Source organism: Primulina tabacum, chromosome 8 (genome assembly GCF_025594145.1).
Source record: "Primulina tabacum isolate GXHZ01 chromosome 8, ASM2559414v2, whole genome shotgun sequence".
Lineage (NCBI taxonomy): Eukaryota > Viridiplantae > Streptophyta > Magnoliopsida > Lamiales > Gesneriaceae > Primulina > Primulina tabacum.
In genome coordinates this window covers 2,785,907-2,807,773 of record NC_134557.1, presented here as the reverse complement: position 1 = coordinate 2,807,773, position 21,867 = coordinate 2,785,907, and the positions used below count along the sequence as shown (strand labels likewise).

Genomic DNA, 21,867 nt, shown 5'->3' with positions numbered 1-21,867 from the left:
GTATTTGATTTGTTTGTTCCAAACCTGTTGTCAATTCTATACAGCGATGATTCAAAATATGAGTCCGGATTGTGAACTTGTATAATTTTATCATATCATAAATTATAAATGAACTTTAGAAAATGCATCTTTTAAATTATGAACAAAAGGTTTTATGTAATAAGCAACGATCGCCAATATTAATTATCGACAATGGGTTTCTATGATTAATTTAAAGCTTGTATCTGTAAATATGTTGGCAAATTTTACGTCCACCAGTGTGATTTCTTCGGCAACAAAGAGAAAACAAAATCGATCTAATAAATAAATTAATATTTTTTCTATATAAAAGCATGAATAAAAATAACAATTGTGTTTTTACTCTTCTGTCGTTGATATTTTTTAATTCCGATATTGCCGATTGATGATTAGTCTTCCGCCTTTTGGTATTCCGGATAATTCCAAACCAGCTCATTATTTCATTATTTTTTCATAGTGTTTATTGTTTGCTTTAATGTTATATTGTATTTACTTTGAATGGAATGTTATCTTGTATTTATTGTAATGCATGTATCTTTTCCCTTGGATGCATATGATGGAATAATCAAATACTAGCAAATCAAACGATTGAATGACAGTCAAAATGTCATTATACTAAAATAAATTCTAGGATGTTAAATGATGTGTGAACATTAGTGTCTTATAATATGTATAGAAATAACAACAAAGTAAAAAAAAATTATATCAATAAATACAAAATACACGGTTTACTAATTATTAAGGTTAAATAATAATTATACAAACTTAATAATTATATCAACATAATATTATTCACTTTTTACTGGCAAAAAGCAAACATTTTCGAATTACTCACTCTATAGGATCGAAAGTTTGTCGTCTTATCAAAAATTATAACTAGTGAGAACATTGCAACTCAAATCTTTTAAATCGCATAACAGTCCAAACATATGGGTCGATCGCTCACTCAATATGAATAATTATTATATTTATATTTTTGATACAGTGTTATTGTTATTTCACTTTTTGTTATTTAAGGTAATGCAAATATTTTCAAAAAGTATTTTGAATTCTCAGTTTGATATTTTTATTTATTTATTTTTGTTTCGTAAATACCAAAAATAGAGATGTGAAAATGTGTGTGGCTCACTTAATTGTGGGCTGCGATTAATTGCCATTCAGCCCGCCTCAACGCGTGTGTGGTTAAAGGGAAACCTCCGTCTCCCTAAAACAAAAAATGCAGTCTACCTTCAATCTTCCCGATAATCCTAACTCCTAGTCCTCGTTGTCTCCGTCTCTCGGCAGCAAATAAAAAGCCTAAAACAATCTCGAGTTTGAGAATTCCATTTTCGTGCTCATTTGGAGTAATGCCAGTAATTTCCAACAAATTTATGATATAATTTGTTGGGAAAGATCGATTTTTTTTTGGTGTAATCAATTGCTTAGAGGTATGCTAGCTTTTGTTAAATAAAAGTACCTCATTTAGAATTTCTCATAAATGCGTGTAATTGGGGTTTTTTCTTCAATATAATTGCGCTATTCTGTTTTCCCAGCTTGCGCATAAATTAATCATTTGCGTGAAGATATTACCTTTTCGTTAGTTGCTTTTGTTTTCCTGTTTCTTGAAATGGATCTCTTTGGTGTTCTCTATTCTTCAATGTTACAATGTCATGTCTATGGTTGCTTGATCAGTGTGGACTAATGCAAATAATGCTATCATGTGTGTGGAGTAAAGTGGTTTTTAGAAAGCTTTTAGATGAATCTTTTGCTGTATAATTCATGTTATTACGCCTTGGAATGGTTTTATTTTTTTATTAGTAAGATTCTAGAGAAGTATGTGTTGTTGCGTCGGTTGACCGGTTATTTTGGTGAAGTTAGACATTCCAACTTTGCGTGCAAAAATGGGTTGTTTGTTATTGGCTGAGAGTTGATTGATCTTTAGTCAAAACCATCTCGGTGAAACTATGCAATTCAATCAAGAAAATTGTTTAATAATATCCTTAGGGTCGTTTCTTTCTACATCTTAAGGATTTTTTCGATTTTTCTGGCTCTGCCTTGGACAGAATGGGTCCTTATTATATTGGAGCCATTATTCCACTTGTGCTTGCGCTGATAATTCAGAACACCAAAAAAGAGAAGAAAAGAGGTTTGGCACTGGATGTTGGTGGGGAAACTGGTTATGCAATTCGAAACAGCAGATTCGCATCCCCGGTGGAAACAGCATGGGAAGGGGTCACAACTCTTGCGGAGCTATTTGAGCAGTCATGCGAAAAATATACTTATAATAAGTTACTGGGGACTCGGAAATTAATCACGAAAGAAGTGGAAATATCTGCAGATGGAAGGTCTTTTGAGAAGGTCCATTTTGGTGATTATGAGTGGTTGAGTTATGGACAAGTTTTTGAATCAGTCTGCAACTTTGCCTCTGGTTTAGTGCAACTCGGACATCAAAGGGGGGAACGTGCAGCAATCTTTGCTGATACATGTGAAGAATGGTTCATTGCATTGCAGGTAAAGAATATGCTTGTTACATAGGAACAACATTCACTATTCTTTTCCTAATGAAGCTGCTTTGTAAGTCGTAATATCATCTTTATGTTTGACTTGACACCCATATCATGATTGATTATATGCTCTGATAACAGATCTATCAAATATGAGGCCATCTGGGATTGAGTTTATGCTCCAAATTTGACTTTCATTTGCATGCAGTGTAATTAATCCACAAAATCAGGAATACCTTTTCAGTTGTGAATAATGCGTTTGATAAATTTTATGCTCTGATGCTTACAATAACTTCTAATCATAAATTTCCTTGGATCAGGGCTGTTTTAGGCGCAACGTGAGTGTTGTGACAATTTATGCATCTTTAGGGGAAGAGGCTCTGTGTCATTCATTTAATGAGGTATTTCTTTCGGTTTTCCACTTATTGGAGGCCATTTATACTTAAATAATCAGCCAATAAATGCTCAAATATGTATCACATGCCTATATATTTCACTCATGCATGAAAAATGCCACTCTGTTTCAGACTGAGGTTACCACTGTGATTTGTGGATACAAAGAACTGAAGAAACTAGCAAATATAAGTGGACAGCTTGACACTGTCAAGCGGATAATATGCATGGACGACGAGTTTCAGTTGGATAATCCACTGGGTTCTGGCAGCAGTAGCTGGGCCATCACTTCTTTTTCCAATGTAGAAAAGCTGGGTCGTCAACATCCTGTTGAAGCAGACTTACCTCTTTCGGCGGATATCGCTGTGATAATGTACACGAGTGGTAGTACTGGTTTGCCAAAGGTCAGAGAGTTAAACATCAAAAAATATATTATGGAATTAAATTTGATGTATGTTAGACTACGATGGACTTTTAATATGATATTATTGTAATTCAGTTGTCTGAAAGAATTTCTACCATATTTGTTTCAAGATGTTTTAACCTTTGTGAAGTGTTGATCGTTTTATTATCAATTAAGATAGATTAGTAGAGTTTCAGACCTCTAGGCATTATGTCCTTGATGCAAGTGTTCATGGTTCAGCCATGTAAAGCTTATGCTGTGTTGCATTCTTTTTTCATGTCACTTCTTTGCCTTACCCGATATGTGATGCTAATTAAGATTGTTTTAATTTCAGTTCATCGTCTAGTATTTGGCAAAACTAGATAAGGTGACTCACCTAGAAATATGGGGTAAAAATATTCCATGGCTGCACGGTTCCCATCTATTAGTGACAATTCAAATGTGTAATAAACTTAATTTTTAGATGTTATCATTAATAAATTGAATTGGTAGCGTATTTATATTCTTTGGGTGCCTAAAATCCTACTTGAAGATAGAAAAGAAAGGTATATGGACATACTTCCTCCTTTGTGAAATGGAAGATGATGGAACTTTAGAGTATGCATTGGTTTAGACTTTATTTTTTTTCCTTTCGTGAAGCTGAATCAAGTCTCAAAGTGCTTGTGAAATCTCCCTATGCGTAAATGTTCATTTTTCTCTAGCTCTCCAAACTGCATGGTTAAGCTTTTTGAACAACTTTTGTTACCACGTACTGTCTGCCAATGGACTGGTAGTTCTTGATTTTATTGGGCCATACATTCATGTAACAATCATTTATGTTAGTCTCTCTTTTTAAATAAATAGTTGAATTAATAGCTTGCTAAGCCAATTATCAATTGTGATAGCTTATTGGCAGGTTTGTGTCTAATAACTGGTAACCAACCATTAATATTGCCAATGATAGGGCTAAATTTAGTGCATGAATGCTTCGGAGTTAGTAGCACTAATAAATATGACCGTGTTTTCAACTTACAAAATTTCGATGGTTTTCTTATAACTTCCCATTGGTTTTATTTAGTTGGTTGGTGTTTAAAAAATACATGTTTTATTTTATCACAAGTTACCAAATCAGATCCCAGGTTAACATTATTTTGTTAATCATTTAGGGTGTTATGATGACACATGGCAATGTTTTAGCGACAGCATCCGCTGTGATGACAATTGTTCCTGGACTTGGAAATCAGGATGTTTATTTAGCTTACCTACCACTGGCTCACATTCTTGAACTAGCAGCTGAGGTATGAAATGCTATCCAGTTAATTTTGTGCATCTATATTGTATAATATGATGATTGGTCAATCCCTTTAAAATATATTAGGAATCTTATTTACTGCAGACTCTTATGCCAGCAATTGGAAGTTCTATTGGATATGGATCTCCTTTAACTCTTACTGATACTTCTAACAAGATTAAGAAAGGAACAAAAGGTGATGCCACGATTCTAAGGCCAACATTGTTGGCAGCTGTTCCAGCTATTCTTGACCGTGTCCGAGACGGTGTGCGTAAAAAGGTATGAAATCTCTTCATTTTCTAGATGCTTTGCTCTTTTCTATTTTTCTTAAATTTTAATTTGAGTTCGAGCAATATTCTGGTAAAACTTCAGATAGATGCTACTGGTGGACTGTCCAAGAAATTATTTGATTTGGCGTATGCTCGTAGATTGTCTTCATTAAATGGCAGCTGGTTTGGGGCGTGGGGCTTAGAGAAACTTTTATGGGACCTTTTGGTTTTTAGAAAAGTTCGAGCAATTTTGGGTGGTCAGATCCGTTTCATACTTTCTGGAGGTGCTCCACTTTCCGGTGACACTCAAAGATTTATCAATATTTGTCTTGGGTTAGTATTAATTATTTGTTGACTAAATTGCTAATAGGTCGTTTCTTCCATGTCCCCATAATTATTGTTATTTTTTTTTAAAAAAAATTAGTTTGTTCATCTTCAATTCATTGTTTGCTATTTTCAGTGCTCCAATCGGTCAAGGATATGGCCTCACTGAAACCTGTGCGGGTGGGACTTTTAGCGAATATGACGATACATCTGTTGGTCGTGTTGGTGCCCCTCTACCCTGCTCTGTCATCAAGGTATAATAATTCAACATCGCTTCCCATCTATGATACTGAATATTCCTAGCTTCCTATAATTTAGGAGTTCAATATTGTATTCTGATGTTAGTTCTTGCATTTGAATTGCCAAAGAGATAGAAAAAGTTTTAAAACAGTTCATGGGTGCATCTTTTTTGGGTAAAAAGTAATCTTTGATGTTATCTTCTTCGTGTAAGAAATAATCACAGCCTTCATATGCACTGATTCTGGATTCACTGCATGTCATGTCTTCTTAAACCTGGACACATGTTTGCAATATTCTATAATTGTTTTTCTGGACACGCTTTCAAATATTTACGTTTTAAATATTTTTTACCGTAAATATTTGAAAATTTTTAGTTGGTTGATTGGCCTGAGGGAGGATATTTAATAACCAATTCTCCAAAACCACGGGGAGAAATTGTTGTTGGTGGGCCGAATGTTACACTTGGATACTTCAAAAATCAGGAGAAAACGAAGGAAGTATACAAGGTAATCATTTGTGTTCTTTGCTTAATTCTTGCATCATTTGTCTTTTAAGAATATGGTCTTGCGAATCAATTTTTATGTCTCTATCATTCAAAGGTGGACGAGAGAGGAATGAGGTGGTTCTACACTGGTGACATTGGCCAATTCCATGGCGATGGTTGCCTTGAGATCATTGACCGCAAAAAGGACATTGTAAAACTCCAACATGGGGAATATGTCTCTTTAGGAAAGGTAAGGCACAAATGAAGAAAATGACAGGCCAGAGGGGTAGGCATGGGTGATCTCTCCCTCGTCTATTTTCTATATATTCCATTAAATTTGATTTTGGCCCCCATCAATTTTTTGAGTTTTAGTTTTGCCCTGTTGCTCTTGGCTCTGCTGCTGAAAGTGCTTTTATATTTATGTTTGTTTTCTGGTAAGATTAGTCTCCTTTCAGATTTCAAAGATTTCCTATGCAGGTTGAAGCTGCTTTGAGTATTAGCCCATATATCGACAACATAATGTTGCATGCCAATTCTTTCCATAGTTTTTGTGTAGCCTTAGTGGTGGCTTCACAGGCCGCTCTGGAAGCCTGGGCTTCGAACCAAGGGATCTTGTATTCTTACTTTTCGGACTTGTGCGAGAAGGAAGAGACACTGAAGGAAGTCTCAAGTTCAATACTAAAGGTACTAATCAGTCTGATCGATTATCAGCATTCATGAATTTATTACAATGTCAATCTGATTCAAACTCAACCTTGTCTCGATAAAAATTTGACTACTTTAGCTCGTGGGCAGTCAATTGCAAGATTCACTCACTCTTTCCCTACGGTTTTCTTTTTGGTAACGTGTCAACGTTTATCTAAAATTGAAAGGCCGAACTCGATATTTGAAACACCTTCAAAAAAATTGCATTTTTTTTAAAATTTTGGATCAACTCTCTCACTTTCACTTTCGGGTCTGTTAAGATTGTTTTGCTACATTAATCTTCTGTGCAGGCAGCAAAGGCAGCTCGACTAGAAAAATTCGAGATCCCTGCGAGGATGAAGTTACTTTCTGAAGCATGGACTCCAGAATCTGGCCTTGTTACGGCGGCACTCAAGCTCAAGAGGGACGTCATTCGGAAAACCTTCTCCGACGATCTTAACAAGCTATATTCATAAAGAAAATTAAAATAGAACCTTTTTACATGTGTATGCAGATACCTTTAAATTTTGGTTACAGCATTTTCATTTTTATTTCTTAATTGAATCTCAACATTTTGGTATACTTTTTTTGGGTTTTTTCCTTGTAATGCGGGGATTGGTGGCTCCTTTTACCGAATAATTTTTACATCATCCATTCTAACCTTGTACAATTATGTGCTCCATTTTTTTTATCATATAGAACTTGTGTTTTCAAAAAATTATACAAAAAAATTCAAATTTTTTTTGTGGGAAGTACAAATTCAGTGTGTTATAATACAATAGCCACTTTTAAACACACCTCGTTTGAGCGCAGAAGCACCACACAAGCTCACACTTTCTCTATATATGTAAGATAAGTTCATTTCATCTCATTTTCTGTTTCTCATGCTAAAGCACGCACGCAGAGAAATTAAAATGAAAGAGTGCAACAGAGATGGTTTCTGTGAATGCTGCTATTTACATCCAACACACATAGTTGTAGGTGTTTGTGCGTTTTGCCTGAACGAGAGGCTCTTAGTTTTAGCAGCTAATTCACACCAAACCCAAATCTGTCACCTTCACCAGAACAAAAACATCCACACATTCTACAATATTTTATCTGCCAAAGTTTTGGATCGTCGGATCAAAGTTAAACCAAAGAAATCAGATCATCAGAATCTGATCATCACTTCATCATCTGTGTACAGCCAAGAAGGTATGATTTGCTGATAAGAAAATGTAGTCCTACTTTATTTGGATGCAATCTCTACTTTTTTAGAAATTTTTTATGTGAAATATATATATCCAGCAAGTAGTATAACGTAGGGTGATCCATTATTTGATGAAATCGCCAAGTTCATGTAGAGAATAGAGAATGTTTCCTCTAAGGGTTTTTCCTTGTCCGAAATTCTTCTAGCTGCTGCAATCTGAGCCCTTTTAAACTCTTTTGCTGATCAGAGAAAGTAATGTTTATTATCTATACACGAAAAACTTGAAATCTTTGTAGAGAACTACAACATTACAGTACTTAAGAGTGCTATTTTTGTGTGTCACCTAAGATTCTTTTATTTCAATCAAATTTGAAGATACTGGTATTGCATCATGGGACAAGGAGAACATCTCCAAAGCACCACTTGATCATCAAAGTGAATATGACAACTGCAATGATGACAAGAAGAATATCAAAAGTGTTGTAGATCACGTGAAACATCACGCGACGGTGTTGAGGTGGCGAAGGCGTATTGACCACATCATCCAGCTCATTAGATGGAAGAGGTAACAAAGGCAGTATGTGCCATGACGCAAAGCTTGAAGGAGCAAATTTTAGATATGGATGGATGAAGAATCTCACAAAGGATAAAGGGCTTTTTAGATAGAACGGGAATATCCACAGTTTCTAATTATGGGGCATTAATTTTAATAGATAATGCAATACTTCAGTTCTTACTTTTGTCGAGCATATGTTGAAATATTTACTGGCACACTCCTACATAATAAATTTGTTATTTTTAAGATGAACAGATACCATTAATATGAGTAGAATAATTAATCGATAATACCAAAAATGTCATTAAGATGAGTTCAAATATTAGTTAATTTTTTGAATGGAATAAAATCAGTTTATCATGTTACTCGGAGTCTACTCAAGCTTCAGGTTCGATTTCTAATCTCATTCAACGGAAATTTAACTAATAATTTAACACGACTAATTAAATAAATTATTTTCGTATATTTTTATTTAATCGTTGAACAGTAAATATACATATTATGTTAATGAATAGGTCTTTTGTGAGACGGTCTCACGAATTTTTATCTGTGAGATGAGTCAATCCTACCGATATTCATATAAAAAGTAATACTCTTAGTATAAACAATAATATTTTTTCATGGATGACTCAAATAAGAGATCCGTTTCACAAAAACGACCCGTGAGACCGTCTCACACAAGTTTTTGTCTATATTAATATAGTGAAGAATACTTCTATTGGAATAAATAACTTAAAAAAGGGATAGTGTGCACAAAATAGCAATATTAAAAAAGCCAAAATGTATTTTGACAAGAAAAAGGCTCTTATCCACCAAAATAATCAAGAAAATGGAGCTTGGATAAAATGTAAAAGGGGAACACCTTTATTTTGCTTTAATTTTGAAGGTCTCCCATTGTCAAAAATACTACAGAGGGCACATTTATATTGATTTGTCATTGCATGTAAAATGTCCATATTTGCTCAAAAGTATACATTATTTAATACACCTAGCAACTATTCTATGGCGAATTGGTAGGCCTCTAAATGAGATTCTGCAACAATCCATGTGCTCAGATTCTGCAACTTTGGAATTAACATTTTGTGAAAAAATGTCCAATTATTATTTTTATCATCTCTTGATTAATTAGTTCGCAAATTTGAATACCCGATAGAAAGATGTTCTTTTTTCTATTTTAATATCATTAGATCATGTGAATTTTTCATTTGTCGATGATCAAGAACTAAAATGTTGTTACAAGAGACACATTACACGGAAGAATCTCTAATATTGTGTGGGCTCTAAGCATCAAACATTAATTCGTTTGTCTCAAATATTATCATCAACAACAAAGGGGTTCTTTTCTTAAGAATTCTGTAAAACTACCCAACGATTCTTGAAAAATCGTGAAGCCTGTCGTTTAAAGTCAGGAAACAGTGCTTACATGGCCACTTTTTACACTTGCATAATACAATGAAATCCACAACAACAAACTAAAATTAAGAGTTAAAACGAAAGCAAGTGTCAACTCTTGAATGGCTTGTAAACCTTAAGATGAGAAGCAACTCCGGCAATAGAACCTGCAGCTGCTGCAATAGATACAATCAAGCAAGTGACACTTAGAATCTGAAAGCCAATCCATCTGGCACTCCATGTGGGAATCCTCTTCTGCACAATGTACATTTCCACGGGGAAGTAAACCGTTAGTGGCCAGAATCCCAACGCGCCAAGAATCCCAACGATGTCCGTAAAGAACGGCAGTGCCATTGCAATGACATTAGTGACGACCACAAAAATCGATCTCCAAACAAGCCTAAAGAGATTGAGCTTGTAAGGCTCGTAGCCTGGGATGGGGATGGGGATGGAGATTTCTTTGGTGATGAATTCGCTTTCAGAAAACCATGTGGCGGCCGTTTTTTGGACAAACGCGAAAAGGGGTTGACAGAATACTTGATACGCTCCAACGAGATGGATTATAATCGCAGCATTCGCTATATCAATAAGCCAAGAGGGACTGAAATAGCCGAAACCGGTGAGTAGGTTTCCAGGGGCTTGGTCTCCGAATGCTGCATAGCCGAAGCAGGCACATGACATGTAGAAAACTGTTGTCACTAGTACACTTAGTGAAGTGGCTTTTCTCATGGTCTTGTATTCGGATGGTGGAGATTTGATCGTATCCTACCAATTGAAAACAAATAGATCAGAACTAATTTTTGTCAGTGAGTTAAAGTTCAACCAGAGTGTAAAAATAAGATGGAAACTATTTTCTCAAGATTTTGATCTCCTCGGAGATTGCCGAACAATGATACAGGATTTTTGGTCATGGGATCGATCAAGTTCGCTGCAGAAATCTATCTAAAAGTACATACATTTATCTACATGTATATACGACATGAAAGTGGCAGTTCGATCATCAAAGTGGGCGACTGGCCTTGAAGCAGCGATTAGTTCGTGTCTCACTCTCTCCCAAATTAACCCCACACAATCAAATCAATAATAAAATATAATCTCATCACTTACCGTCATCACTCGTCTTGATCCTGGATTCTAGTGCAAATATTCAAGAATACCTGAATTTCAATGAGAACGAGGGAGAAAGAATAGGCAAATGCAATGGCTCCAAGGGCTTGAAAGCTCCTCCAGATTTTTGCTGCTTGAGTTACTTCTCCTGGACCGGTGCCAACGGCAACCCCAGTTAGACTTCCCTTGATTTTCCCGTTTTCTGTCATTCAAATCTTCAAATGTAAAAAACAACATATTTGATCGATGAGAGGCGGCCACCACCATCGAAATAACTTAAATTTCATGTAGTGTCTCCCATGCAAGTCACCCCATTGATTAAATTTTGAAGTTTAATTTGCATATGAACTCCCTTACCTGCAAGCTTTGAAATGCCTATAATAAGGCCGATGGTGGAATACGTGAAGGACATAACAGCCGCAACGATAGAGAGCCACCATATTTGGTCGAAATTCGGGATTTGGGAGAGTATTACTTCAATCACACCAAATGCAATCATGTAAGGCTTGCTTGAAATTATGCAGGGACTGTCCTTTCCTTTTGTGTTGAAGCAATATGACCTCATAATTGCCCTGTTCAGTAATGTTCATCAAATTTCCTGTCACACCAGGTGCATTTCAAGCCATGCCCACTCAAATGGGATCCTCTAGACTCTCACAAACAGAACAATTGCAATTTCATTTGTAATATTTTGGAATCCCTAGAGTATTATTCATGTCTCTATCTACTCGTGTGAAAAAGTTTCAAATTAATTTTCTGAATCAGACATTGAAATCATTGGTCTACCGGGCTACATTACAGTTCCATAGTCAATGAAATATAAGCCTTGAATGCGTTCTTACATCATGCTTAAAGAAGAAGCTATGGTGTAACCAACAGCAGCCCCAAAAATATTCAAATACTGAACTGCTCCACATGCTTTAACCTGGATCCCACCTGAAATTCAAGAAAATATCCAATAAGTCATGTAAGTCCAAGCAATACATTATACATGTAGAAAGCTGAGATGGCTAAAATTAAAAAAAAGTTACCAACTTTACGTATTTTCCCTAAGATCAGATGCGCTAAGTGGAGCAAACATTCAAAAAATTAAATCATATCTAAATGCAACATTTCAAGTTACCTAGATGAGCCCGTACCGCTTCCATGTAAGTGTGGTTTCTCTTTCCGGCATCGGGGTTCTCGGTCCGGTAAGACGTAGCCAGAAGCAAAGAATTGAAATATGTCACCAATGAGAAAAAAAGCAACATAACCGGACCTGCCAACCATCCCAACTGCGCCGTTGCCCAAGACAAGGACAGAACTCCAGAGCCAATAACTGCCGTTATAATGTGTGCGCTAGCAGTCCATACAGTTCCTATCGACAAACAAAAAATGCAAGAACATGATTGACAATACTACTCTAAACGCAGGATTGATGCATTATGAATCCAATAATTATAAAGACGAACCGGTTCTTTTGAGTCGACCATCGTCGTCGAGATAGGTGGAGGAGCCTCCCTCCGGAGGCACGTTGATGGAGAGGTCAATGGCAATCGAGTCTCTATTGTCACGCACCATTGTTTGGTTTCTTTCAACTCAAGATCCGATTCACTGCAAAAACGAAAATAACAGAGTTGTAGGACAGAGAGATTCAAAAAGTTAGGCTACTATTCAGGAAGATGAAATAATTAGTATATATATATGTGTGTGTATGTAATATGATATGGATTAAGAAATTTAGTTCATGCGGTGTACAAATTTTCCACTGTATTTTCTTTCTTACCAAATTCCAACACACACACATTACATGCACACGTCAAAGTATCTGCATGCATTTTTTGTTCTAAATCCAATCACTAAAACCGTTTTTAAAAATCAAAAACAAGGATTTTTCAAAAAAATCCTTGTCTTTTGAATATGCTTGAAGGCATATTTTGTTGCATGACTCGATCCATCATGAAAAGGGACAGTGGGGGAATATTTAATATGGATTTAATTTGTGACGACGATTCAGTAAATTTCTCAAATTGTTTTCTTGGGAATCGTACTTGTCAGATGACTCGTTACGTCGAACATTCGCATCTCTGATAGATTGCATTAAATATTTCAGTCGGTGCAAACTAATGTACGTACGTAATTAATATATTAAAACAAAATTAATTTGAGATTATTAAATTATCATATTAATATTTTCAAATTTAATCATTATTATGAAGCAATTAGGATATACAATTAGTGTCTTAAAAGTCAAAGAGTAACTTTAACATAATTTTAATAGTTAGGGGGCATTATTATTGATCTTATAATGGGTTTTTAGGAGTTGTGGGGAAAATTATGTTTTTGGTGTTTTTAATTAAGTTTTTTTGCCAGGTTGTCAATCAATTTACTTTTTTAATCTATTAATTTAAATTTTGGCTAATTTTTTTATCGAAATGCTGATGTAACACTAAATAGTTACGACGAAAATTATTGACACGGGGACAAACATTCTTGCATATCCAATGCAACGGAAGCAACATGACCAAACATTGAAAACAATAAGATAATTAAAAACATATAAATTTTTCCAAGAGAAATTTTATTGAATGTAAAGTAGATAGGATTAAATGCACAACCAACAGAAATGATGGACATTTTGTCAACCTTCGTCTCCTTCTCCTATTTGGCTACATGTCAATCGAACCAAAACTGGACAATATTTTCTACCAATGTTATTTATTAATTCATACATTTGTTCCAAGTGAAGGCTTGAAATTTGAGTACGGCCCCACAAATTCCCATCTTCCGTGCCTTCAATCAAGCCGAGAATTCAACTGAGCGTTATCTATTAATATTTTCCCAACGCAAACAAATATAATGAATATTCCAACACCATGAACACAGACGATTCGTTCAAGAAACCAGGATCTGTTCCATTCAAGTGGGAGATCCGACCCGGTGTTCCCAAGGTCCGTAACCAACCGAAGCAAAACACGCCCGTGATCAAACCTCCGCCAGCCAGGTCCTATTTCACGCTTCCACCCCAAAGGCGGGTACCTGGCCAGCCAGACATCGTCTCATCGGGCGGGTGCTTCCCTTCTCCCAAGAGGGTGAAGAAGAGAAACGAACTAGACTATTATGAACCCGAATACTTTTCTTTTTCTAGTAGGAGGTCTCTGTCATCGTTATCTTCTCCATTTGGCTCATCAGTATCAGATAGCCGAGCCATGAGTGATGCCGAGTGGGCTACTTTCGGGTTATTTTAGTTCGAATTAATCATAATCAACAGTCTTTTCTCCTCCTCTCCCATATTAGCTATTTTGTTGTTTAAATATTTGGCGTGCACGTATATCAATCCCACACTAATGCAATGACCAAATTTGAACAAATAATTATTGGTTTAACTGGAAAAACACGTGCAATGATGTACAAAATCCTTGTATGTTTGGATAACTTAATAAAAAAATCTTGCTCCAATGTTAGTGCGCATGTTTTCACAAATACAATTAAGACAGACAGGCTGCATGAGCCGTTTTGGAATTTAAAAAATTAAACAAAAAGTACCATCCATCCATACACTTTATTTTGCTATTTAATTCTTTCGATCCTGCATGTATATATTATCTCTATTGCGTAAATAGTACAATGGGTGCACACGAAAAGTTCAAAGTAGAGACATTAGCAATTAGTTATTTAAATAATCGAATGCAGCGAAGCTAGCTTAAACAATTTTGAGACAATATAATTCATTAAGTGGCAATATCTTATATATTAATTATTCTTGATATAAAAAAAGCATGACATTCATATATATATATATATATACACACACACACATATATATATTATATAGGGTCAATCCCCACATTTATTTTTCCTGCACAACCTCACAGTCATATCATTTAAATGGTCATTTTCACCCACTCACAAACCTTTTATACGATCTTTCACAGAGTAATTGAGTCAAGTTTAAGAAAAAATAATCCACAACTTACTCTTTATTGACAAACATAACTCAGCAATCGAGATAGCTAGAGCACCTTAGATGTGATGCATGAGTGGATCCTTACTGATATATAACTATCAGACTAATATATGTGTATGGTGGAGACTGAGCCGGTCTGTGTGAACCGCGCGATATATATTTTATCGATCTCCTAATAGCGATTTGTGAGTGATAATAATGGAATATTGATTTTAGTACTGTTAACTAAGTAAGTTGGGTCCTAAAAATTGAAATAGACGATTTTGAAACATCTATAATTAGTTATTTGATCAAGCACTGGATCAAATGTACGTGTTTTTAATATCTTGAATGAATATCATTCCTTATAATTTCTCCTCGTGTTTCACATTAATTCTAAAGCCGTGCACATCGATCTCGCGCGAGATTTGGATTTCCTGACAGGAAGAAGTGCTGCAACTTTCATTGCATCGTGGTATACGACAACACAGGATCATGCATCTTTTTCTATAGAAGCAGGCGTGTTTTAGTGGTAGGGTACCTAATAATTCTTGTCACTTGTTGTGGTCTCAATGACGGTTTGCCTAAACGAACACGTTTTATCGACTGTTCTTTTTCTTCTCTAATTAATGGGACACTAGTTATAAATTTCAAGTGCACCATTGCTTTCCACAAATAGTCATGGAACATATAAAGCACGCTCAAATCGGGGAAGATCAAGATTTCCACAAGTAGCGTTGGAAGATTTATATGAAAAATAGTATTTTTTTTAAAAAAAAAAGAGGCTGAATATATCAGAAACACAACCTGAATATATAAGAGAGTCGGACTAAGAAGGCTAAACCCCATGCATGCTTCTCATGTTGGAATATATATAGCGTGATTTGTGTCATAAACTACCTCATCCAAGATATTTTATGACATGTAAATAAGGTCACGTGTTCCCATGAAACGGGAATGTTTGATATCTCCATTACTCGCTCGAATTCAAGATAAGAATTGTAGCGCAGTACTCGATTCATTGTATTTTCCGACAATCTTATTTGGTTTTTCTCTGTTCATTGCTACAAGTGGACTCATCTGTTATGTTCTGTGTGTATAGAAATACGCACCTTGTCTGCTCACCAAAGTCAATCAGACGGTTTCTAAATTATTTTCAAATTCATATTCTTCAAGCTAACTAGTTGACCTCTTTCCCCTTAATAGGGCTCGACTTAGCATGCTTTGTCATCCATGTATTATTGTCACGTCCTGAGAACGGGGTTAGTCAATACTGACGTTGTTCAACAATCACATAATCGCTAAATAACAAACCGCGTTGTTCAGTATAAACCAAAACCAGTCTATTTCATCATTAACTCAAAATAATCTTGTCTTACATCGATAAATTCCAAAACGAAATAAAATGTGCGGAAACGTTGTACAACTTGAATCAAAGCTTACGAAGAACATAAGCGAGAAATCTTCATATCTCGAAACTTCATCACCAACCTCGAAGCGTGTCTTATTCATCGCCGTCTACTTGACTTTCGTTCTTATCTCGAGAGAGATGTAAGAAGTAAGTGTTTTGGGAAACACTCAACAAGTGGGGGCCGATCGATTACCACAAGTACATATAAAGATAATTTAAAATCCATATTGCAAACAGATTTTCAAAACATAGTATATCATATCAGTTCAGAATCGGAATCGAAATGTGAAACATAGATTATCAGACAATTCAGAACAGAACAAATCAGAACAAACGAAAACATTGTTATTCATCTCGTTTTTCATGGTCAAATTTTCTCCCATATGTTTGTCCTCTAGGGGTGAGCACGGAACCAGACAGAACACAGTTTATACCCACTGATGGGGGCCGTATAGAATTTACAAGCGTCGTTCCATATCTCACTTGAATCACAACAGTGCACCACATAATAAGATGTATCAAACAATACTTATCGGAATTTTTGAATGAACTCAGCAGAATCAAAGAACATCGGAAATAGAAAGAACATATCGTATATCGATCGAGATTTTATGAAATATATAATAGCATTTTTCGAAAATGGTTTGACATACATACAAGCATGTCATGAAATACTTGTACAAAGTTTAAATTACAAAAAAATACATAGCAAAAACCCACTTATTCGAAAGATTGTTCCAAAAATCTTGGAATGAACAAGTTGGAGTTTGACACTTAAAAACCAGTCATCTTAAAAAAATATTTTCGCCTAATTTAACCTTTGGATCGATCTGAATTTTGGATATGTTGCTTAAAACACGTGTAGGTGTATTTTGAACGGTGGAGATCGGATTTGTACATGTAAAACAATGAGAAAAACTTTCTAAAATTGGGCAAAATTTTTGATACTCGAAAAATTGCAACTTTTGAAGAGAAAATTTTGATGTTGTTTTGGTGTGATTTCACTCATTCTTTTGCATTATTTATAGGCACCAATGTGACTTTAGGCCTTCCCCTCTATACCAAAGGTTGCATGATTTATGACATATAATTTATTCTCTACCATACCAATTGTTGCATGGTTTATTGCATGCTATTTATTATCATACATGCCAAAGATTGTATGATTAATTACATGTAATTTATCATCCTCTGTGAAATAATTCATCTTCAATGCAACACTAAAATCAACTTACACTTTGTCTCTTTGTATAGTAAAATTTCGGGTCTTCACGTATATAATGTAGCCAAATCCAATCAATTTTTATGCACGTCATCACTATGCCAAATTCGGCACGTGAGCGCGCGCACTTATATGAATGTACGTATGTGGATCATGGATGTCACATATTTATAGGGAGTTGAATTATTATGTAATGTTTACATGATATTCAGATTAAAAAAGAACAAATTTTATTTGGGAGTGTGCAACTTTTTTCGAATAAAGATACTTGCTGGTTTATGTATTATTGGAAAAGACAATCACAGTACCGCTTGCCTGTTGTGAGTGCCATTTCATCGAATGATTCTGTAGCAACACATATGCACCATACGCTTGAGTTGTCATCAACTAGGAAATTTACTCCAAATAAAAACAGCATACTTTACTATATATATATAAGTATTTTTTATATATAAATATTTTTTACAAAAGCAAATTAAATATCAAAATAAAAATAAAATATAGAACTAGTGATGTTATGATAAAGTACATGATAATCAATGCAACGTTAAAAACCGAAGAAAAAAAGAAAAAAAACGATGCATCCTTAGTAGCCACGATAATTTTTATTGACAAAAACTTGTGTGAGACGGTCTTACGGATCGTATTTTGTGAGACATGTCTCTTATTTGGGTTATCAATGAAAAAATATTACTTTTTATGCTAACGGTATTAATTTTTATTGTGAATATCGATAGGATTGACTCGTCTCACAGATAAAGATTCGTGAGACTGTCTCACAAGAGAACTACTCATTTTTATTTCATGAATCCTAAATTTTGAGAATAAATAAGATCATAATCCAACAACAAACTCTTCGAGTACTATATATATGAAGATGAGACACTCCTCATAGATTATAAAATACCAAAAAAAGTACTATTTATATAATATTTGAAAATTTTAACGAAGGATCATTTGTGTTGTTCTGAGTCAAGAATTGAAAGGTTGAAACTTTTTTCTTTTTCAAGTACGTACGAGTTGAATAAATGTTTTTATCAAAGGAGTAGTGGAAACCGATTCAGCTATCTTTAAAATATGAGTGCATAAATATTGTCGGAACCCACTCGATCCAGTTTTTTGCCATATTCACTGCTACACCAAACGATGATAACTTCATCCCTTCCCACTTTCCATTTGAAAATAAACCGGGTTCTTACTTAGTTTTGAACCCGATTCAATTTTCAAACCATGAACCCACTAACCCAAATGGTAGTGGATTTATTTTTTGAACCCCAAATGAATAAACCTCATCCCTGAGATATATCTATCTGATGAGTGCATGTTTCCGGTGATATTAATTAAACAATATAGTTCAACAATATTTTATTTAAAAAAAATCCAAGAAATTATAAGTTTCCATATTATATTGTATTATTATCAATCCCAAAAACACTAAAACTAATTCTTATAAAATATATAAAATTACAAATTTTATTTAAAACTACAAATTTACCAGCAACTTTTTATATTTAACCATTAATGTTGGACCTGATCGAGAAAGTGTCTGTTCAGTCTTGCTCCTGTAACATTTATGCGTTCACTAATTAGGCCTTACAAGATGGGATGGATAGTTGTGCACAAGTTCTTTTTTCGTTTTTTTAAATTTTTTTTTTTTTGTTTTTCGTGAAAAAAAAAAGGGGGAACAAAATAGACAGGTCAAGGATATTTACATATAAAAAAGGGCCCCAAGGTTTTTTTATTTTAAGCTATTTTCTGTTTCATTTTTTAAAATAATTTTTTTCTAATTTTACCAATTTCCACCACTTCCACGGTTAATTCATGTCACATCGTTCTTTCTCACTATAGTAAATGATGTATTACTTTAGTTTTCGGAGATCTATATGTAATAAACTTTACTATCTTGCGTTCGAATTTGTTCAAAACAAGGGTAATTAATTTCTTAAGACCAAAAGAAGTACTGGACAAGTTGCAGGTCACCTGCAAGATCATATACACCTCACACCTATGATCATATTAAGGTGAAAGGAGTGGTGACATACATCCTGAAATCTTCTCTATAAATATTATAGGCGGGCGAGCTATCTCTCACAAAAATTTTTAAAGTTCCAACAACATTAAAAATGGAGAACTCAGACAAATTTTTAATTATTAAAAAGAATCCATATATTGTAGTGATTTTCATTCAATTTGCATATGCAGGCATGGCCTTGTTGTCTAAAGCAGCGATGGCACAAGGAATGCATCCTTTTGTCTTTGTTGCATATCGCCAAGCAATTGCCACTGTTGCTTTGGCTCCATTTGCTTACTTCCTAGAGAGGTATGATCATTTTTCTCAAATTTGACATCTTTTTATGTATACCCTTTATCTTTAGATGTTAGTTTGTAAAACATTTATTTACTTTCCTTTTTTAGTAAATTATTTGGGTTCTTGAAATCTTTCTTGTTAATTGTGGTTTCCAGGAAGGAAGCTGCAGATCCACTGCCTTATCCTGTAATTGGAAAAATTTTCTTGATTTCATTGATTGGGTATGCCTTGGATTCACAAGTTGTATCAAGCATTTGAAGATTATAATCGATAATATATCCGTGTAACTGTCGGGTGGAAGGATGACGTAACTTATGTGAAATGTTATATTTCCCGAGTGGATTATCCAAAATTATATAAAAGTTTACTCTCTTACTCTACCAGATGAGCATGCATGCATATAAAGCTTTGATAATGAATTGAATAAAATTTTGAATCTTGAAAATTACTAATTTTTACAGGTCTACTTTAAGCTTGAATCTATTCTCCTACGCCATAAACTACGTCTCAGCAACTTTGGCCTCCGCCAGCATCAACACCATTCCTGCTCTCACCTTCGTCGTGTCTGTTTTATTCCGGTACGTCACGGATTTTCTTAACTTGCAAACCTTCATAAATATTTCGACTTATTCCCAAGAAAATTAAACAACGTTAATTCAGAGTTGAAAGCCTTTCGGTCACACGATTTCACGGGATCGCTAAGGTTGTAGGAACTGTAATCAGCGTCTCCGGGGCGATTGTGTTTGCTTTGGTTAAAGGGCCGAAGATAAATTTCATGAAGTGGTCGTCCAAGGATACCCATGATTCTGCCTCGCATTTGATGAGTGCCAAAGACAAGTTGGTACAAGGATGTCTGCTCATGATCTTGGCAAACGCTGCTTGGGCTTGGTGGCTTGTCATGCAGGTTTAATTTAATTGATAGAGACGTACATTAGATGGCATGTTTTCTTGTCATTGCGAATGTCCTGTATATCAGTATATGCCTAATGCTGTCATATCCTCGCAGTTTGAAATTGTTATTTAAATGTTGTGTTTCAGGCCCCTCTTGTGAAGCGATATCCATCGAAATTTCGGCTTGCGCTGCTGCAGAGTTTATTTAGCTGCATTCAGTCATTTGTGTGGGCGATGGCAATAGAGAGGAACCTGTCGTCCTGGAAGCTTCAATGGGATTTGAATCTTTTCTCTGTTGCATATTGTGTATGTCTTCTCCCTTGTTCATCTTTTCTCGTGTAAAATAGAAAATTTTTGAAACACGTATATATTTTCAGGGTATAGTGGTGACAGGATTGGTGTATTGGTTGCAACTAAGTGCTGTGGAGAGCAAAGGTCCGCTATTTACGGCCTCTTTCACGCCACTGGCACTATTTATTACTGCCTTCATCTCAGCACTTGTGTGGAAGGAGATACTTCATTTGGGAAGGTAACTGTCAGTCACATCCATCAAAATTTGTGTGTTTAGTATGTATCCATATATATATGCGATGTGACGGGGTCTGTTGTTGGAAATTGTACAGTATTTGTGGAGGAATACTACTGGTTGGTGGTCTGTACTGCGTGCTGTGGGGGAAGAACAAAGAGGTGGAAGTGCAGGCAAATACAGACAAGCCAGATACCAAAGCGGAAACCATTGTATAAACAAATAACGCATCGATCACATTTTATATTTTGTATTAATATTGTTAGAATAAGGTCAAATCTATGTTAATGCAATGTAAACTAATATAAATTAATGGGTTTTACTTTTAATTTATTATTATAGCCCACAATTTAAATGTGCGTGAATACAAAATTTTTATTTAAAAATTAAACAAGAATAAGAACATTGTTTTGCTTAAAATCATGTGATGTTGACTTACCCCCGAGAATACACGAATCCACCAATTAGTTCCTTTTGGTGAAAATTAGAAAACTTCTTAAATTTTTTTTTGCTTAAAATCATGTGATGTTGACTTACCCCCGAGAATACACGAATCCACCAATTAGTTCCTTTTGGTGAAAATTAGAAAACTTCTTAAATTTTTTTTAAAAAATTTAATTTTTATGCATAAACTTTTGACATATTGTTCAAATTATGTAATATTCTACGGACACAAATGGCGTCAAACTTGCATGTGGTTTTCAAAATTATAGACTTGTAAAATTCATGTATAACAAGAAGATAGTAATTATAAAATCCTTGATATGAACTT

At 34.9% G+C, this 21,867-nt stretch overlaps 3 protein-coding genes and 1 long non-coding RNA gene across 6 annotated transcripts; 2 read left to right on the top strand and 2 right to left on the bottom strand.

The window, feature by feature from the left end:
• The first annotated feature begins 1,156 nt into the window (after positions 1–1,156).
• Positions 1,157–7,238, top strand: LOC142552932 (long chain acyl-CoA synthetase 9, chloroplastic-like). Of its 2 annotated transcripts, none has more exons than XM_075662860.1 (12): positions 1,157–1,445; positions 2,061–2,508; positions 2,822–2,902; positions 3,029–3,298; positions 4,443–4,574; positions 4,673–4,846; positions 4,940–5,169; positions 5,297–5,414; positions 5,775–5,906; positions 6,000–6,134; positions 6,362–6,568; positions 6,880–7,238. In XM_075662860.1, the coding sequence occupies exons 2-12, from the start codon at positions 2,062–2,064 to the stop codon at positions 7,042–7,044; spliced, it is 2,091 nt and encodes a 696-aa protein (XP_075518975.1). In that variant the 5' UTR covers positions 1,157–1,445; position 2,061; the 3' UTR covers positions 7,045–7,238. The 2 variants fall into 2 exon arrangements, with proteins under 2 accessions (XP_075518975.1, XP_075518976.1); XM_075662861.1 differs by having other exon boundaries at positions 2,026–2,508.
• Positions 7,239–7,406: 168 nt separating this feature from the next.
• On the bottom strand, positions 7,407–8,541 carry LOC142552933 (uncharacterized). The gene is made up of 2 exons (XR_012821886.1): positions 8,137–8,541; positions 7,407–7,772 (listed from the first exon to the last, which is right to left on the bottom strand). It is a non-coding gene; the product is annotated as an uncharacterized LOC142552933 (long non-coding RNA).
• A 1,145-nt stretch (positions 8,542–9,686) lies between these two features.
• On the bottom strand, positions 9,687–12,442 carry LOC142554408 (amino acid permease 3-like). Of its 2 annotated transcripts, none has more exons than XM_075665080.1 (6): positions 12,264–12,442; positions 11,952–12,169; positions 11,655–11,748; positions 11,170–11,384; positions 10,863–11,014; positions 9,687–10,470 (listed from the first exon to the last, which is right to left on the bottom strand). In XM_075665080.1, exons 2-6 carry the CDS (start codon positions 12,079–12,081, stop codon positions 9,817–9,819), a joined length of 1,245 nt encoding a protein of 414 aa, XP_075521195.1. In that variant the 5' UTR covers positions 12,082–12,169; positions 12,264–12,442; the 3' UTR covers positions 9,687–9,816. The 2 variants fall into 2 exon arrangements, with proteins under 2 accessions (XP_075521195.1, XP_075521193.1); XM_075665078.1 differs by having other exon boundaries at positions 9,688–10,470; positions 11,936–12,169.
• A 6,949-nt stretch (positions 12,443–19,391) lies between these two features.
• On the top strand, positions 19,392–21,423 carry LOC142554407 (WAT1-related protein At1g43650). Its single transcript, XM_075665077.1, has 7 exons — positions 19,392–19,690; positions 19,834–19,899; positions 20,140–20,256; positions 20,339–20,582; positions 20,717–20,875; positions 20,947–21,098; positions 21,193–21,423. Exons 1-7 carry the CDS (start codon positions 19,494–19,496, stop codon positions 21,311–21,313), a joined length of 1,056 nt encoding a protein of 351 aa, XP_075521192.1. The 5' UTR covers positions 19,392–19,493; the 3' UTR covers positions 21,314–21,423.
• The last annotated feature ends 444 nt before the right edge of the window (positions 21,424–21,867 follow it).

What these genes read in the sequence shown, in the direction of transcription:
- LOC142554407 (XM_075665077.1), top strand. Translation starts at nt 19,494, where the DNA reads ATGGAGAACTCAGACAAATTTTTAATTATTAAAAAGAATCCATATATT. An exon ending in GTCGTGTCTGTTTTATTCCG is followed by an intron (nt 20,257 to 20,338) that starts GTACGTCACGGA and finishes ACGTTAATTCAG; the next exon opens with AGTTGAAAGCCTTTCGGTCA. An exon ending in TTTTCTCTGTTGCATATTGT is followed by an intron (nt 20,876 to 20,946) that starts GTATGTCTTCTC and finishes ATATATTTTCAG; the next exon opens with GGTATAGTGGTGACAGGATT.
- LOC142552932 (XM_075662860.1), top strand. Translation starts at nt 2,062, where the DNA reads ATGGGTCCTTATTATATTGGAGCCATTATTCCACTTGTGCTTGCGCTG. An exon ending in TTTATCAATATTTGTCTTGG is followed by an intron (nt 5,170 to 5,296) that starts GTTAGTATTAAT and finishes TGCTATTTTCAG; the next exon opens with TGCTCCAATCGGTCAAGGAT. An exon ending in TCTCAAGTTCAATACTAAAG is followed by an intron (nt 6,569 to 6,879) that starts GTACTAATCAGT and finishes TCTTCTGTGCAG; the next exon opens with GCAGCAAAGGCAGCTCGACT.
- LOC142554408 (XM_075665078.1), bottom strand. Translation starts at nt 12,372, where the DNA reads ATGGTGCGTGACAATAGAGACTCGATTGCCATTGACCTCTCCATCAAC. An exon ending in GCTTCTTCTTTAAGCATGAT is followed by an intron (nt 11,385 to 11,654) that starts GTAAGAACGCAT and finishes ATTACTGAACAG; the next exon opens with GGCAATTATGAGGTCATATT. An exon ending in TCGTTCTCATTGAAATTCAG is followed by an intron (nt 10,471 to 10,862) that starts GTATTCTTGAAT and finishes TTCAATTGGTAG; the next exon opens with GATACGATCAAATCTCCACC.